General features: G+C 32.3%; 1 protein-coding gene across 4 annotated transcripts in view; it reads right to left on the reverse strand.

The window, feature by feature from the left end:
- Nucleotides 1-17711, reverse strand: part of LOC127735771 (uncharacterized) — a 133972-nt gene that overhangs the window by 16622 nt on the left and 99639 nt on the right. For all 4 annotated transcript variants that reach the window (XM_052246078.1, XM_052246077.1, XM_052246076.1 and 1 more), the window contains 6 exons: nt 11600-11686; nt 6456-6575; nt 5115-5307; nt 4246-4491; nt 3148-3300; nt 2408-2431 (listed from right to left, as the gene is read on the reverse strand). In XM_052246078.1, coding sequence (XP_052102038.1) covers nt 2408-2431; nt 3148-3300; nt 4246-4491; nt 5115-5307; nt 6456-6575; nt 11600-11686 — 823 coding nt within the window. The remainder of the gene's footprint in view (nt 1-2407; nt 2432-3147; nt 3301-4245; nt 4492-5114; nt 5308-6455; nt 6576-11599; nt 11687-17711) is intronic.

Raw genomic sequence — 17711 nt, forward strand, 5'->3', positions numbered from 1 at the left:
TTGCATATGCAGTTTTCATCATTTTAAGTACAATAACAGTGCAGTTAATTAATAATGATACAGTTACAGACTCTGCTGCTATAACTGTGAGAACAAAGATTCATACGCACCGCGTGGGTATAACCGTATTACTAATTTCCGATTATTAAAATCTTCGTAAATCTTGATAAAGACCAGTTTCTATCCAATGGATATCAAAATGATTCCGATTATTACTTTTTTAATGATTGTAAAGTTGAAATGGCATGAAAGGCTGACATTATTTAGGAGAACTATTTTGTCTAGCGATTGCTGATCATTGGAGGGTAAGAAGTCCAACACCATAACAAAACGGATCTATTTATCATGTATACATACCGATTGTTTACGATTGTAAGACATGTGCATTAAAGTGAAAGCTCGAATAAATATGAAAAATATAACAAAGGGATAGCTCCAAATACCATTTAATAACAAAAAACATATGGACAGGTCAAGATATATTTTTGGTAAATAAAATAACGTATGTAAACTGGTTCCCGTCCGACTACAACACTTTAACAAAGACTTTGTTCGAGTGTAGCGTAATACAAGCAGATTCCAGTTAGTATGTAAAATAGTAAATATGAAACCGAGTGCGGTAGGCGGAGGCATAATCAACTTCCGTTAGTTCTGGTCAATGGTATAGGAAACATGCCGCTGATAGCGTCATTTTCCAAAAACGGGACCCAAAATTAAAAATCTAAATACACGGTTAGATTTGGCATATCAAAGAACCCCAATAATTCAATTTTGATGAAATCAAACAAAGTTTAATTTTGGACCCTTTTGACCTCAATATGAACCAATTTGATAGCGGGGGTCCACAAATAAAAAATCTAAATACATGGTTAGATTCAGCATATCAAAGAACCCCACATATTCAATTTTTGTTGAAATCAAACAAAGTTTAATTTTGGACCCCAATTTGGACCAACTTGAAAACTGGGCCAAAAATCAAAAATCTAAATACATGTTTAGATTCAGCATATCAAAGAACCCCATATATTCAATTTTTGTTAAAATCAAACAAATTTTAATTTTGGACCCTTTGGACCTTAATGTACACCAATTTGAAAACTGGATCCAAAATTAAAAATCTAAATACATCGTTAGATTCGGCATAACAAATAAATAAATGTGGTCAAAGATTTTACAAATCTAATGCGCCATACTGTGCAATTAAAGATTACTTCTTGAAATTTTTCAATATTTGAAATTTGAAAAAAAAATAATATTTGAAGAATAATTCTTTTTAATTTCTGAAATCTGAAATGAGAAAAAATTGACCCCCCACAATTTCTTTTTACCCCCCCCCCCCCCCATTTTTTCCCCCAAACCATAATTACCCATTTAAATTTACCATAGTGCTAACTTAATCTATTTTATAATAGAATTTAAAATATAGTGTCAAATCTTTCATATGGATTTTTTTGTAAAAAAAAAAAGATGCAACATTTGCAGATATTTTTACTGGTCTTCCTTTATAAATATGCATTTCTTTAAACATAATTTAAAAGCAGTGTAAGGGAAGTAACCAAAACGTTGTATTTGGATTACCTCCCTTACACTGTTTTAAATTATCTTAATTGTTCATTAACCATTACTTTATACATAATTTAAAAGCAGTGAAAGGGAGATAATTTCAATGATGTATTTGATTTATCTCCCTTACACTGCTTTAAATTATGTTTTGTACTAAAGTATTTGTCCATTAACCAGGACAACCTTGTTTTTCCCCCTTTTTTGCCCCTAATTCTTAAACGGTTTGAGCCATAACCCCTCAAAGCAAATCCTAACCATCCCTTTGTCGTATGGAAACTTGTAGTATAATTTCAGAGAGATCCATACACCGTTCCACAGTTATTGTCTGGAAACTAGAAAATGCTTATTTTTGGCCCCTTTTTGGCCCCTAATTCCTTAACTGTTGGTACAATAACCCCCAAAATCAATCCCCACCTTCCTTTTGTTGTATTGAACCTTATGGTAAAATTTCATAGAGATCCATTCACTTAAACTAAAGTTAGAGTGCGAAAACTAATCCGTATTCGGACGACGACGCCAGACGACGACGACGACGACGACGCCAACGTCATACCAATATACGACCACAAAAATTTTTTTGCGGTCGTATAAAAATCAATTAAATATGTGAAGGCATTTAGGGAAAAAGTCTGTATAACTATTCGTTGCGGAATGACAGAATGACGGATAAGGGTAAAACTATATGGCCGCCATAAAAATTATTATAATTTTCCATCTAACATGCTACTCAGTTACTTTTTGAATAAATATATAAATTTCTCTAGCAAATTTTTTATCACTTCGTGGAGAAAAGGGTAAGGAAGATTTAACTCCTTAATTCAAAGAACTTTAATAACATACTTACCAAAATGTTCGTTCAACTCAGGATCTGTAAAATATAAAATATCAAAATAATTCTTCTACTTAATATATTGTAATTCTTCCAAGTATCAAGTTGAACCACTATTATACAGCTGTTTCACAAAACATCACCTTAACCTTGGGAACCTTTTAATTGCCCAATCTTAACAAAACAAATCCTTCTGTAAAGTATCTCTGAAAAGTTTCTCTCATTATATTCTGTCAATTCTATAAGTATGCTTCGTGTTGACCATACCATGTCTGGTGATGACACTGCGTGACAGGAAGATTTTTTTATTAAATGTTATACATGCATTATTCCTGTCAGGTTTTGTTCCCATTAGTTTAGTAGAAGAAAATATGAAAAACAAGAATGTGTCTATAGTACACGAATGCCCCACTCGCACTATCATTTTCTATGTTCAGTGGACCGTGAAATTGGGGTCAAAACTCTAATTTGGCATTAAAATTAGAAAGATCATACCATAGGGAACATGTGTATTAAGTTCAAGTTGATTGGACTTCAACTTCATCAAAAACTACCTTGACCAAAAACTTTAACCTGAAGCGGGACAGACGGATGGACAGACGCAGACACCATAAAACATAATGCCCTACTACTATTGTGGGTGAGGCATAAAAAACAGACAGGTGATGGATAACTAGAATATGCATCATATGATGGCAATGGTGTATGCCTCTCTAAATATCTACATCATAAATGTAAAGTAAAGAAGTACTTACTGTTTTCAATGATATCAAAACAACTTCCTAACACTTTTAAGGCTTCCCTGGGTTTTGTGCTAGTCAAAAGCTGGTCAAACAGTTCATGTAAAATGGAAATTTCTTGCTTTAACTGCTGAAGACTCATCCTGGCCTGTGCCTCCCAACCATAATCTAAAAATCAAATCCAATTATTATTTTGTACAATACCTTAATCTATACTTCAACGTCTGAACTTAGCTTAACTTATACTTCAATGACTGAATTTTTTTTTATGTTCTGTTAATACTATACATATAATGCATTGTTGACCATAACATGTCATTTATGACATTAGTAAAGAGAACACGTTCACAGAATTCTAATTTTTCTATTTGCTTCTGATCTTTTCCAAAATTAACAATTTTAATCCTAAATAGTAAGTTTAGATTAAACTGAAGCATTTCAGTTTCAATGAGTTAACTTTACATTGTCAAACAAACTGTTTGTTATTGACTACTAAGGAGAAAAGAAAAGATCCTCAGACAGATTTGCATTTTAATCTGTTTCTGAGCTTCGCATTTTTTTTTTCTTAATTGAAATATCAAGAATTTGATCAACACAGGGTAATTAACCATGTCTTGAAAAAAATGTCCTGACTCAAGTATAGAGTTTTCACCCATGCATTATAAAAGTTCAACTAAGTAAATAGTCTTATTAAAAGTGTAAGTATAAGTAAATTTGTTTCAAGATATAAAAAAAAGTGTTCAAAATAATAATTAGATTGTGCTTTGTGATCGCAAAAAAGAAACATGTGAAGTTTGAAAACAACATTCAACTGAAAAAAACTATGGATTTATATTTTTCGTGGGTACCAAGTTTCATGGTTTTAGGAAAACTTGCATTTTCTTGGATATTTGATTTCATGGTTTTCTCGAAAGTCTGAATACAACCTCATAGAAAATATAATTTGTTAAACACTTTAATTCTTGATTCACCTGTACCCATGAAAATTGGTATCCAATGAATAATAATGAATCCACAGTCATGTTTAAAACTTGAAGTGCAATTTGATAACATAACGTAATCCTACAATTTACTATATACCTTTTTCAGAACCAAACTCCAAATCAAACTTACGAAGATGTATGTTATATGCGGTTCCAAAGTCTTTTACTTTCAGACAAATATTAATGGCTGTTATACACGATAATGGTTTCCCAGATTCTGAATATTGATAAAATGGTACAGAATATCGAATAAGAATTTTCATTATCTTGTGTCCATCCATCCACCATTTCTTGTCTTCACAAAAGTACAACAGTCGGTTACCAATATAAGATATGGACCTTCCATCAAATTTGGCAAGAACATCATCTTGTGATTCTGTAATATATTTATCATCTCAATAGTAAATCTTATTGTAATAGAAAACAATATGCATTGTATGAATGATGAACTGAGACCAAAAGCTGTCAAATAGTTTTATAAAAGTTTCCATTAAAATTACCTACTAGGGAACTTTAACCATTGGAGACCGCTGAGTGACCTTGTGATTTATTGGCGATGTGATAGATGAATGTTTTACATACATTTGCAGAAAAGAATATTCCATAGGATGAGAACATGTTAATATGATATGAGTATGAAACCTGGTTTGTTCTAGACCGAGATTCTGAGCTGGATTATTTCCCTTAATATTCTCTTGAAGCATATTTGACAGTCAAAATATTATTTTCAAAAGTGAAATTAGACCTGCTAAATACAAACACACAAGTTATTAACCTTTAAGAAAAATTTGTATGCAAAGAACCTACTAAGCATTTTGCCCAAAAATCTAAAACATATGATTGTTCGTTTCTGAAGCAAGTCATTCTGGGAAATATATTGTACACCAAATTTATGACCGGTTTGTAACTTTCTAAAGTTTTAACTAAGTATTTAACTGATGAATCAACTTCAATGTCATTTTGGTGTACATACAATAAATTTATCTAAAATAGCTTTACCTTGTTGGTATTGCCTTGATAAGTGAAGCATGAATTTATTGAAAGCATCAACCAATACAGCTGAATTTTTCACATTTGTCAGGAACACCACACCATAGGCATCTATGTAGTAAGAGTTATCCAGCTCTCCCTGCTGACACAGTTCTACAAATGTTTCTCCTAATAATGTCCAGTTCTTTGTGTGGTAACAACTCTACAAAAATATAGTTACAATCGTTCCTTTTACTTCTGATATTATGGATGTTTAAAATGTGTAACTGTGCGTGATTGAGACCTCCCCGTTTCGGGTGGGGATTTTGCAGAACAGCATTCCTGTATTCTGAATGTATCTGTTTTTTTTTTTGGTAGAAATGTCAAGTATTTAAAAAGAAACTAAATTCTTCATTATCAAAATATTTTCCAATAACAAAAACATAATACACAACAAATGACATTTATTAGACACAAATATTGATTCCACATGTGTATCAAGAGTAAAATTCTACCTGCTGAGAGTGGAGAAAAATAGATAAATGTTTCTCAATATGATTTTTAGACCATATGAAGGCACTTCTATCACTGATTTGCTTTCTCAAGAATTCCCCCTTTTTAAGTCTGTTTTTTTCCCCAACTTTAACTTCCTTTTTGAATTCAGCCAGATTCAACCATTCTGTTGTATATTTATATATCTGGTTAATTATCTACCCTTATAATATATTGATTCAAAGTTTCATCATGATCCATTAAAGGTTACTCAGGGTTGGACAAATAAACAGTCAAAAGGATGCCTATATGATCCATAATTTGTTTATCTCAAGGATATCATTCATAATGTTAACCTGATTCATCCCATCAATATTTCACAGAGCCTGCCTTTAACATGCAGGTTAAACAACTGCTTAGACCAAGACATCACAAATACTAGTTCTGGTTATGTTAGTTTCCAATATTTTTAAAACGTTTGGCCCAATAGAGATCTTTCATGAACACTGTTTTTTACCTGTATTTTATGATATAATGCTTTATAATTGTCAGTTGTTTTAATGCTGTCTTACCTGTATTTTATGATATAATACTTTATAATTGTCAGTTGTTTTAATGCTTACCTGTATTTTATGATATAATACTTTATGATTGTCAGTTGTTTGAATGCTTACCTGTATTTTATGATATAATGCTTTATAATTGTCAGTTGTTTGAATGCTTACCTGTATTTTATGATATAATACTTTATAATTGTCAGTTTGAATGCTTACCTGTATTTTATGATATAAGGCTTTATAATTGTCAGTTGTTTTAGTGCTGTCTTACCTGTATTTTATGATATAAGGCTTTATAATTGTCAGTTGTATTAATGCTTACCTGTATTTTATGATATAAGGCTTTATAATTGTCGGTTGTTTTAATGCTGTCTTTTAAAACTACTTCACCTTCCTCTATCAGTCTTGAAGTATCAAAAGAGTCATCCACTTGTTGTTGGAACTGAAAGAAAACAATTTCATAAATTCATTTAACTTTCAATAGTTAAGTCATGTTTTACTGTGGATTCATTTATTTTTCGTGGATACCAATTTTCGTGGATTGATAAAAACTTGCATTTTCATGGATATTTGATTTTGTGGTTTTGCCAGATTTTGCACACATTCCTGTAGAAAAATTTGTAATTCATTGAACATTTAAATTTGTGGTTCCCCTGTACCCATGAAATCCAAGAAAATTGGTATCCAACGAATAATGATGAATCCACAGTATACACGTAGACAACAGACAAGTAACACATACTGTTGCTACTACAGCATTGAATAAATATGAGAGGCTCTCAAGACTCTCTCAGCTGGCAAATTTACACTTTTATAGCTGAAGAAAGTATCAACTTCAGAAGAAACATGGGGTACTGTTTTTCATATAAGATTTTTTATTAGGACCAAAGTAATAAATAATACTTACTTCATACCTGGGAAAGAGTTCCTGTTCGGTTTGGTTTGATTTCATCTACTCTTGAAAGTAAGAAGAGTGCACATGCAGATATGTCTTGACTGCTTTACTGAAGATTGAATTGAATGTTGGATGTCTTTAAAATCAAGGGTTTTCTACATATACATGTATAACCAATGATACATGAAAATAAGGTCAAGGTCCCATGAACCTTGTCAGATGAACATGTACATCTAACAATACTAGTAATTCTATACCCCAAATACAGATGACCTATCATCTCAATTATCTGAAAAAAGACCCTACTCATGGAAACTTTAAGTTGACCAATAAAAAAATTAAAATAAGCTCAAAGTTAAGGTAAGATGAACCCTGTCATACAGACATGGTCACCTTACAATCATTATATATATACCCCCAGTTAGTTGGTCAACCTATTCCTTTCAGTATCTGAGAAAAGAAAACTTAAAATTGACCATTTAACCATGACAGACTGACATACAATTGTATGTCTTCTAACAATCAGTCTATTCACAGAATGAAGCTGACAAATTACTTACAGTATTATAGAAACTGACTAGCATGTTAACTTTAAGTTGATCATGAAATCAGGTCAAGGTCAGGTGAACCCTGTCTGATAGACATGCCTACCTTACAATGATTCTACTGGTAAATATAAAATATATTTGTTTTATCACTCATAATAACTTTTTTTAAGTTGTCATTAAAGCATCAAAATTAGATCAAGGACAACAGACATAAGCCAGACCAAAACCTCAGACCATAAGGCATAGATCTGTATACTAAACATGGATCAACCATCTCTTCTACATGGTAAAATATGAAGCTTTATACAAAGACCTTGATCTCTGTTGGCAGCCATTTTGAATTTCCATTCAGCACCAAAGTAGCATCACTTTAATATTTATTGGATCTTCAAAAGATCATATTTGGAAAGATTTGATTTCAACTTATTCAACTGTTCTTGCAATGACGTCCAGAAAATAAGAAACCAGGACAGCTATGTGTGTTGATGAATTGCTTATCAAAGTCTTGTCAGATATGTACCAGTTAACAACACAATTTTAATGTATTCCAGTCAGACACACGATCACCACACAATTCTATTGACCTGATTCTGTTGACCAGTTCACTCATTTTGCACCTTGCAAGTGCTCACCAGAAACTTTTTGAAATTGTTCGTTTCGGGAAAACATCTTCCTGTGGACTGTTACTTTGTGAGCATGCATGTTAAGAATTAAACTTAGAATGAGGGTCTACTACAAAAAAGACTCATACTTATATCATGTCAATGCATCACACCCTAAATATAGTTGAAATTGCCAGATTCATGATAAATATCAATCCATTCAGTGCTTCACCCAAAACAGTCATATTTTCTCCTAAAAATTGTGTAACTGAACACCTCCAAGGTGCAAGATATATACAGTGTGCCTAGGCCTGTACCAAGTTATGCTATCTGGACCAGGTATTAACTGTTTTGTTTTTGTTTGTACTTTGTTATTTGTAATTTTTCTCTTTTTTTTTTTATAGTATTAGGGTGTTGCTGATCAGTAGTCTTTTGTCCTTTGCAATATATTGGTTGATTCCTGTTCTCCTTTTTGTACATTATAAATGTGCAGATCCTATAACTATGCATAGGATACACAATGGAAAAAATATGACAAAAAAATCAATAAAAGTTCTTATATTTATTTCAAAAATAAAAATTTATATATATGTTTTAATACTAATGTATATAAATAGTTTTTAACAGTAAACCTGGAAAGCAACCTTGGAATTGATTCCCAAATTTAACATGAACAACACAATCTGAAGATTTGCCATTTCCAACATAAGTATTTCACAGACGTGAAATATGTTTATTGCACAATAAGTCTATTACTTGATAAAAGTGGATAATTACTCAAGTTTTGTAGGTTTGACTTTGTTTCCTACACAGAAACTCTTCTTTGTTTTCAAATAATATTTGTACTTATTTCCTATTTTAAATTTAACCCTTCTTGTAAAGAAAGCTGAACTTTATGGCAACTATGATTTATATGAGGACAGTCAGCTATGCTAGACTTATATCATAGCTTTTGAAAAAACCTCAATGAACATCCTACCATGCATCAAATGTCTAAATAAGGATTTTATATCAAGTTAAATTGGTGTCATGTTTGAGACATTTCTCTTCGTTGAGCATGTACAGCAATTTTTATGGATCAAATATTGTTGACCTATTTCAAGTAACCAAGAAATTGACCTACATGTATTCACAAAAACTACACAACAATTAATGAACCATGAAAATGAGGTAAAATTTAACAGACTTCCAGCAAACAGATATTAAAACATTATAATGATTGCCTAACGCCTGAAATGCTGATCAATTACTTAACATTATAGTAACAGAGAACCTGTCTTAAATATAAACATCACAATCATTTTTTTTTAAGTCAATGAATCTTGAAAATAGTGTCAAGGTCAACTGACTAAAGAAATCTTTAAATCATATGACATCACAATATAAAATATGTAATGTCAAGCTAATTTACCTTCAGAAATAATCAATAACCGAGAGATTTGATTTCATTCCCTGAAAACCTTTTGTAGATTTCAAGCTTTCAAGAATCTAACTTCTCAATTCTATAAGCATCTTTATGGTTATTGGTATTTGTGCCGAAATGGATAGTGCTCAAAGCAAAGTGAAGATACTGTACAATATTATATGTTTGAGACAGTTGAACAATGCCATTGTTTTCACTCCTAAAGCATTTTGTTGTAGCATTATAAGTTTAGTTAAACATCAGAGTTTATAAAATACATTTAGCAAGGTAATTTGGTGAAGTTAATCTGTTTTAGACAACTTTAAAGCACAAAAATACAAAAAAGTTTCACAAAATTGTTTAAATCTTAACATAAAAAAAGGTTATCTTAAGCAATTTAATTCATATCAATAGGGGATATGTCAACTTTCATTATGAAGGAAAATTTCTAAATTCTTAAACTATAAACTTGCAGATGTTTTGTGATGCAGCGAAGCTGGAGTGAACTTCAATTAAGCTCAAACATAAATTTTACAAGCGCAACAAGTTATTACCGGTAATATGTGTGAACTACATTTCATATTGCAACCATGGTATTTGTGCAGTGAAACAGCATTGGCCTGCTAAACATCTGAGATATTCAGTGACTGATTGTACAAAGCCTTCTCTGTGACCTCAACATTATGTTTCTGTTGAATTCAACTTCAATGATAGCCTTAATGAGGACAGGTTAGAGTTTCTTCATGAAGTCTACTTTTTTCCAAAATTCACAAATTGAGCATAAATATTTTCATCTAATTAGTTTTAAGTGTTGCAGTATAATGGGCAATAACACAAAATTGTGTGGATATGTAATTATTTACGCTCAGCTAGAAACAGGATAAAAATGCTATTCGACTCACATATTTTTGATTGTTTCTTAGCCTTGCACAATGATATGTATAACATTCCATTATAATCTATCAATTATAACACAAAATATAAGGTTTCATACAACATGCTACAAACACAAAAAAAATAAAGACAAAATTGATTAATAAAAATAAAGCATTCAGCCATCCCAGGAGGAATGATTAAAAGGGCAAATACTCCAGAATTTTTTTGCAGCGTGGCAAATTGACTTACTTGGGTCAAATTGAGTTCTGTGGATTCATTTTTTTGTGGATACTTATTTTCAGTGGATTGAGGAAAAATAAAATTTTCGTGGATAATTGATTTCTCTGTTTTGCCAGTCTCTATACAAGCCTATAGAAAATGTGTATACTTCTTTATTTTTCTATATTTATCTTATTTATTATAACTATTTATTGCTACTTTCACTTTTCATTGTTTCTCGCACCTTGACAACACACATTGTGACGTCAAATTCAAGATACCAGTTTGGGTACTTCAGTAAATAATTTCTGTATGTAAATTATCCTGATGACGCCTGCCTTGCAGGCGAAACATGTAGACCATAGTAAATAAAATTGCAGACCAGTTAAAGTGTTGTCAATTTTGAATATTATTTAAGTGTTGCATTCATTTGCATTATTTGACAACCCGGCATACCAAGGTATCCACTTCATGAACTCTACCGAAAGGATTCACAGGCGTTGGTTCACCAGACGAAGTTTAATTCTTTGAAAATGGTTGAAATGGTCGTTATCTTATACCAACAAAATTTGTATCCCATTAATTAATGAATCCACAGTATCTGAATACAGAAACAGTCAAGTTTGAGTTGTTGAAATACTTTTCATGCGAGAGAGTGGCAACCTTTTAAGGACTCTTCCTGGAATGGCAGAATAAGCAGAAATGAACAACTAGTTCATCCAAATAAACCTAATGTAGATTTTCATCAATCTGTATTTGGAAAATAAAGCTGTAACGACATGACTCATAGATGATGATAATCTACTATCTTTTTATTTGGCATAAACTTAATATCAAAATTTTTTTAGTAGAACACAATCGCTTGCAGAAAAAAGCAAAAACCTAAGAAATTTAGAAATACTAATAGAACACTGGTCTGCTCACATTTGCATATTTCAAAGATTCCTCTAATTTCTTCAGGCAAAGTTGCTGTCTTCTTGCTTGGAACAGATGGATTAAACTTTTCCTCAACTGAAATATATATTTAAATTACAGCATGACTAATGACAATAACTGTTTTCACAGAGCTTTAATAAGAGTCACAGAAGAAAATAGATTAAAATGGAGAGATCTGTCACACATATTACCTTTTTGTGCTCTTAACGGATTCCTCTTTTTTTTTCAAACTGTGAATTATAGGAACCTTATGACAAAATAAACATAGATATCTTTTGAATTAAACAAATTAAGACATTGTTATATTGTCCATTCATAAACAATAACTACATTTGTCCTTTTTCTCAGATTTATAAACTTCTGTCTTGAAACACATTTTTTGTCTCTCCTACTTTTTGCCAAAAATGTTTTGACAAGATATATAGGAAAATAAGAATAGGATAAAAGCTACCCCAACTATTATCTTATTTTAAATTATTCAGCTTGCAAAAATATTTTATGTATACTTTGCTTGCTCTAATTGACCTTTAACCTACATTATCTGTTAACTTGTGTTGCTCATTATCCATAACCAACAGTTTAGATAATTTGGTTGCTGTTTTAGTGGTTCTTACTCTATACTGTAAATTCAGGAAGTACTGTGGTTTTTATTAATGTGAAATAGCAACAAGATGAACATCATTTTAATTGAAACATTCATTTAAATTTTGTGTAGTTCTCCTATATTAAAAATATACAGGTAGCAAATTCATTAATCTTGCAATTTGTCAGTGGTCAAAGATTCTTGACAATAAATGAATAAATCAAATTTTGAATTAACATGGTCTCCTTTCATCCATGTCCAGTGTTCTAGCTTAATCATTTTCACAGGGCGGGTGGCTTTCCCTACTGACGCCCTGTGCCTTTTTAAGACGCCCTGTCCTTTTTTGCAAGTCCGTACCTTTATTGTCGTATTATTTTGATGAAAATACTATAATTCTACCCGTCTTTATGTTTCTGACAAGTTTATGACCCTCAGCTAATTAACATTTACAGCAGGTGTTATAAGTTGTGATTACAGGTAATCTGCTTATTGCCATCAGATGGGTCACTAATCCGTTAATTAATAAACCTCATAATTGACCATTATAATTGTTTTTCCCAGTAAAATCGGTCAGTAAGCATTTCAATTTCCACATTTCTCAAAAGACCACAATTTGCAGTTCGTTTATCAATAGATGTTTTTGTAGTTTCGTCAATTGAACAAAATTGTTTTCCAATGGACAGTTCATATTTTAATTTCAAAATTTTTCAAACAATCACTATACGCAGGTCGTTTGACGTAATTTCGTCATATGAACGTATTTTCGTCACATTTTATAAAATTTTTCATTAAAATCTTTCGACAATTCCGATTATAACGTTAAAAAAAAAATTTCATGAGTCAAACAGATGCTTTTTTTATCATGCATGCGCACATGTACTGCGCATGCATGAACATATTCTTATAAATTTAATAGACACTAAAATGTAAAATACGAAATCATTTAGTATCAAATTAAACGAGAGAGACAAATATATTTCTTACTGAGCAACTTAATTTGAAAAATGATAATTTCCTGCTTTTTTGTTAAACACGAACTAATCCGTAGATGAATCTGGATTTGTTCTAAATTTATTATCCTCTTGTCACTTCCCTTTTTCATTTCGTTTAAAAATGGAAAGTAAGCGTGAACTATTCTTTTTAAAATATACCAAGTTTAAAATAAAATGCTCCGCTGGGCGCAGCTTGATACGACCGCAGAGGTCGAACCCTGAACAGTTGGGGCAAGTATGGACACAACATTCAAGCTTGATACAGCTCTGAATTTGGATTGTTATTAAATATTTGACACAGCATAGGTTTCTGACACAGAATGAATGTGGTCTAAGAACTTAAAAAATTTTAATTTTCCTATTTAAACCATATCATTATTATTTGCTTTTATATATAAATCAGAAATAACCAACTTAAAATGGAAAATTTTAAAGAAAAAAAAAAAAGGAAAAAAAGGGAAAAAGAAACTAGAGGCTCTCAAGAGCCTGTGTCGCTCACCTGTATTTACTGATGCTTTGGAAATCATGTAAAATAAGGTTAAAATCATAATTAATAGTATTAGATATTAGATATTATAATGATATCTAAGATAATAACAAAAAACTGCAAAATTTTTGTAAAATTACTAACTCAGGGGCAGCAACCCAACAACGGGTTGTCGGATTCGTCTGAAAATTTCAGGGCAGATAAATCTAAATCTGATGAACATTTTTGCCACCTGTCAGATTTGCTCTAAATGCTTTAGTTTCAGAGATATAAACCAAAAACTGCATTTTACCCCTATGTTCTATTTTTAACCAAGTCGGCCATGATGGTTGGAAGGCGGGGTCATTGGACAAATTTTTTAAACTAGATACCCTAATAATGATTATGGCCAAGTATGGTTAAATTTGTCTCAGTAGTTTCAGAGAAGAAGATTTTTGTAAAAGATTACAAAAATTTACAAAAAATTGTTAAAAATTTACTATTAAGGGCAATTACTCCTAAAGGGGTCGACTGACAATTTTGGTCATGACAACTTATTTGTAGATCGTACTTTGCTGAACATTATTGCTGTTTACAGTTTATGTTTATCTCTATCTATAATAAAATGCTCCGCAGGGCGCAGCTTGATACGACCGCAGAGGTCGAACCCTGAACAGTTGGGGCAAGTATGGACACAACATTCAAGATTGATACAGCTCTGAATTTGGATTGTGATTAAATATTTGACACAGCATAGGTTTCTGACACAGAATGAATGTGGTCTAAGAACTTAAAAATTTTAAATTGGACATTCACCTATTATGGTCCAATATCCAAAATCTAAATACATGGTTAGATTCAGCATATCAAAGAACCCCAAGAATTCAATTTTTGATGAAATCAAACAAAGTTTAATTTTGGACCCTTTTGACCTCAATGTGGACAAAGTTGATAACGGGCCCAAAAATCTAAATACATGGTTAGATTCAGCATATCAAAGAACCCCATATATTCAATTTTTGTTGAAATCAAACAAAGTTTAATTTTGGACCCCGATTTGGACCAACTTGAAAACTGGGCCCATAATCAAAAATCTAAATACATGTTTAGATTCAGCATATCAAAGAACACTAAAAATTCAATTTTTGTTAAAATCAAACTAAGTTTAATTTTGGACCCTTTGGACCTTAATGTAGACCAATTTGAAAACGGAACCAAAAATTAAGAATCTAAATACATGGTTAGATTCGGCATATCAAAGAACCCCAATAATTCAATTTTTGATGAAATCAAACAAAGTTAAATTATGGACCCTTTGGACCTCAATGTGGACCAATTTAAAAACGGGGCCCAAAATCCAAAAACTGAATAGACGGTTATATTCAGCATATTAAAGAACCCCAAGAATTCAAGAATAAAACCCCATTGAAATTGATCAAGAAATAAGCAATTTATAAGAAGTATCTTCTTTTGCACAATACTGTGCAATTGAATATTTCTTGCTATTGCGCAATACTGTACAATTGACAATTTCTTGCTATTGCGCAATATTGTGCTATTGGATATTTCTTGCTACTGCTCAATACTGTGCAATTGAAGATTTCTTGCTATTGCGCAATACTGTGCAATTGAAAATTTCTTGCTATTGCACAATACTTATTATATAAAAATTTACACATCCTGTTTGGTGTGTATCTCCTACCATATCATTATTATTTGCTTATAAATATAAATCAGAAATAACCAACTTAAAATGGAAAATTTTAAAAGAAAAAAAAAAGGAAAAAAAGAAAAAAAAAGAAAAAAAAAAAAAATCCCCCCCCCAAATTTTATGAACCCCCTTATGATTCATCACCCCCAAACTCAATCCCAGCCTTCCCTTTGTGGTATGGTACCTTGCAGTACAATTTCAGAGAGATCCATACACTTGAACACAAGTTATTGTCTTGAAACTAGAAAAATGCTTATTTTTGGCCCCTTTTTGGCCCCCAATTCCTAAACATTTCAGGCAATTACCCCTGAACTCAATTCCAGCTTTCCCTTTGTGATATGAAACCTTGTAGTACAATTTCAGAAATATCCAAACACTTACACACAAGTTATTGTCATGAAACTAGAAAAATGCTTGTTTTTTGCCCCTTTTTTGGCCCCTTATTCCTAAAATTTTGAGGCAATTACCCCCAAAATCAATTACAGCCTTCCCTTTGTGATATGGAACCTTGTGGTACAATGTCAGAGAGATCCATACACTTACACACAAGTTATTGTCTGAAAGTTACAAAAATGCTTATTTTTGGCCCCTTTTGGGCCCCTAATTCCTTAACTGTTGGTACCATAACCCCCAAAATCAATCCCAACCTTCCTGTCGTGGTATTGAACCTTATGGTAAAATTTCATGGAGATCCATTCATGTAAACTAAAGTAAGAGTGCAAAAACCAATGTGTCTTCGGACGACGACGACGCCAACGTCATACCAATATACGACCAAAAAATTTTTAATTTTTGCGGTCGTATAATAATATTCAAGATAATAACCAAAAACTGCAAAATTTCCTTAAAATTACCAATTCAGGGGCAGCAACCCAACAACAGGTTGTCAGATTTGTCTGAAAATTTCAGGGCAGATATATCTTGACCTGATAATCAGTTTTACCCATGTCAGATTTACTCTAAATGCTTTGGTTTCAGAGATATAAGCCAAAATCTACATTTTACATCTATGTTCTATTTTTAGCCATGGCGGTCATCTTGGTTGGTTGGCGGGGTCATCGTACACATTTGTTAAACTAGATACCCTAATGATGATTGTGGCCAAGTTTGGTTAAATTTGGCCCAGTGGTTTCAAAGCAGAAGATTTTTGTAAAAAGCTAACGACGCCGGACGCCAAGTGATGAGAAAAGCTCACTTGGCCCTTCGGGCCAGGTGAGCTAAAAAGGAAAAAAAAATCCCCCCCCAGAAATTTTTTGAACCCCCTTATGATTCATCACCCCCAAACTCAATCCCAGCCTTCCCTTTGCGGTATGGTACCTTGCAGTACAATTTCAGAGAGATCCATACACTTGAACACAAGTTATTGTCTGGAAACTAGAAAAATGCTTGTTTTTTGGCCCCAAATTCCTAAACGTTTAGGGCAATTATCCCCAAACTCACACCCAGCTTTCCCTTTGTGATATGGAACCTTGTAGTACAATTTCATAAAGATCTATACACTTACACAAGTTATTGTCCTGAAACTAGAAAAATGCTTACTTTTGGTCCCGTTTTGGCCCCTTATTCCTAAACGTTTTGGGCAATTACCCCCAAACTCAATTCGAGCTTTCCCTTTGTGATATGGAACCTTGTAGTACAATTTCATAAAGACCAATACACTTACACACAAGTTATAGTCATGAAACTAGAAAAATGCTTGTTTTTTGCCCCTTTTTGGCCCCTAATTCCTAAAATTTTGAGGCAATTACCCCCCAAATCAATCCCGGCATTCCCTTTGTGATTCGAAACCTTGTGGTACAATGTCAAAGAGATCCATACTCTAACACACAAGTTATGTCTGGAAGTTACAAAAATGCTATTTTTGGCCCCTAATTCCTTAACTGTTGGTACCATAACCCCCAAAATCAATCCCAACCTTCCTTTTGTGGTATTGAACCTTATGGAAAAATTTAATAGAGATCCATTCACTTAAACTAAAGTTAGAGTGCGAAAACCAATTGTGTCTTTGGACGACGACGACGCCAACGTCATACCAATATACGACCCCAAAATTTTTTGCGGTCGTATAAAAATGAATTCCAAATATCGATTTAAACATTTTTACAGGGATAATGATTATGCAGTGAAATAGTCGTTACAATTTCATTTATGCTGTGATTCCTGGTTTTAAAAAAGAGGAACCCAACTTTTGTTGATCAAGAATGTCCCCTGAAAATAACTCCGGCAAGTAAAATTGTGAACTAGATTTCCGGATCCTTGTTCTAATCTTCATGTTTAAGCATCCCATTAGTCAAATCATGCAATAACTGCCTACATTTGTAGCATGCCTAAGACATTCAAAGATCTAG

This window comes from Mytilus californianus, unplaced genomic scaffold, assembly GCF_021869535.1.
Source record: "Mytilus californianus isolate M0D057914Y unplaced genomic scaffold, xbMytCali1.0.p SCAF_3, whole genome shotgun sequence".
NCBI classification, from domain to species: Eukaryota; Metazoa; Mollusca; class Bivalvia; order Mytilida; family Mytilidae; genus Mytilus; species Mytilus californianus.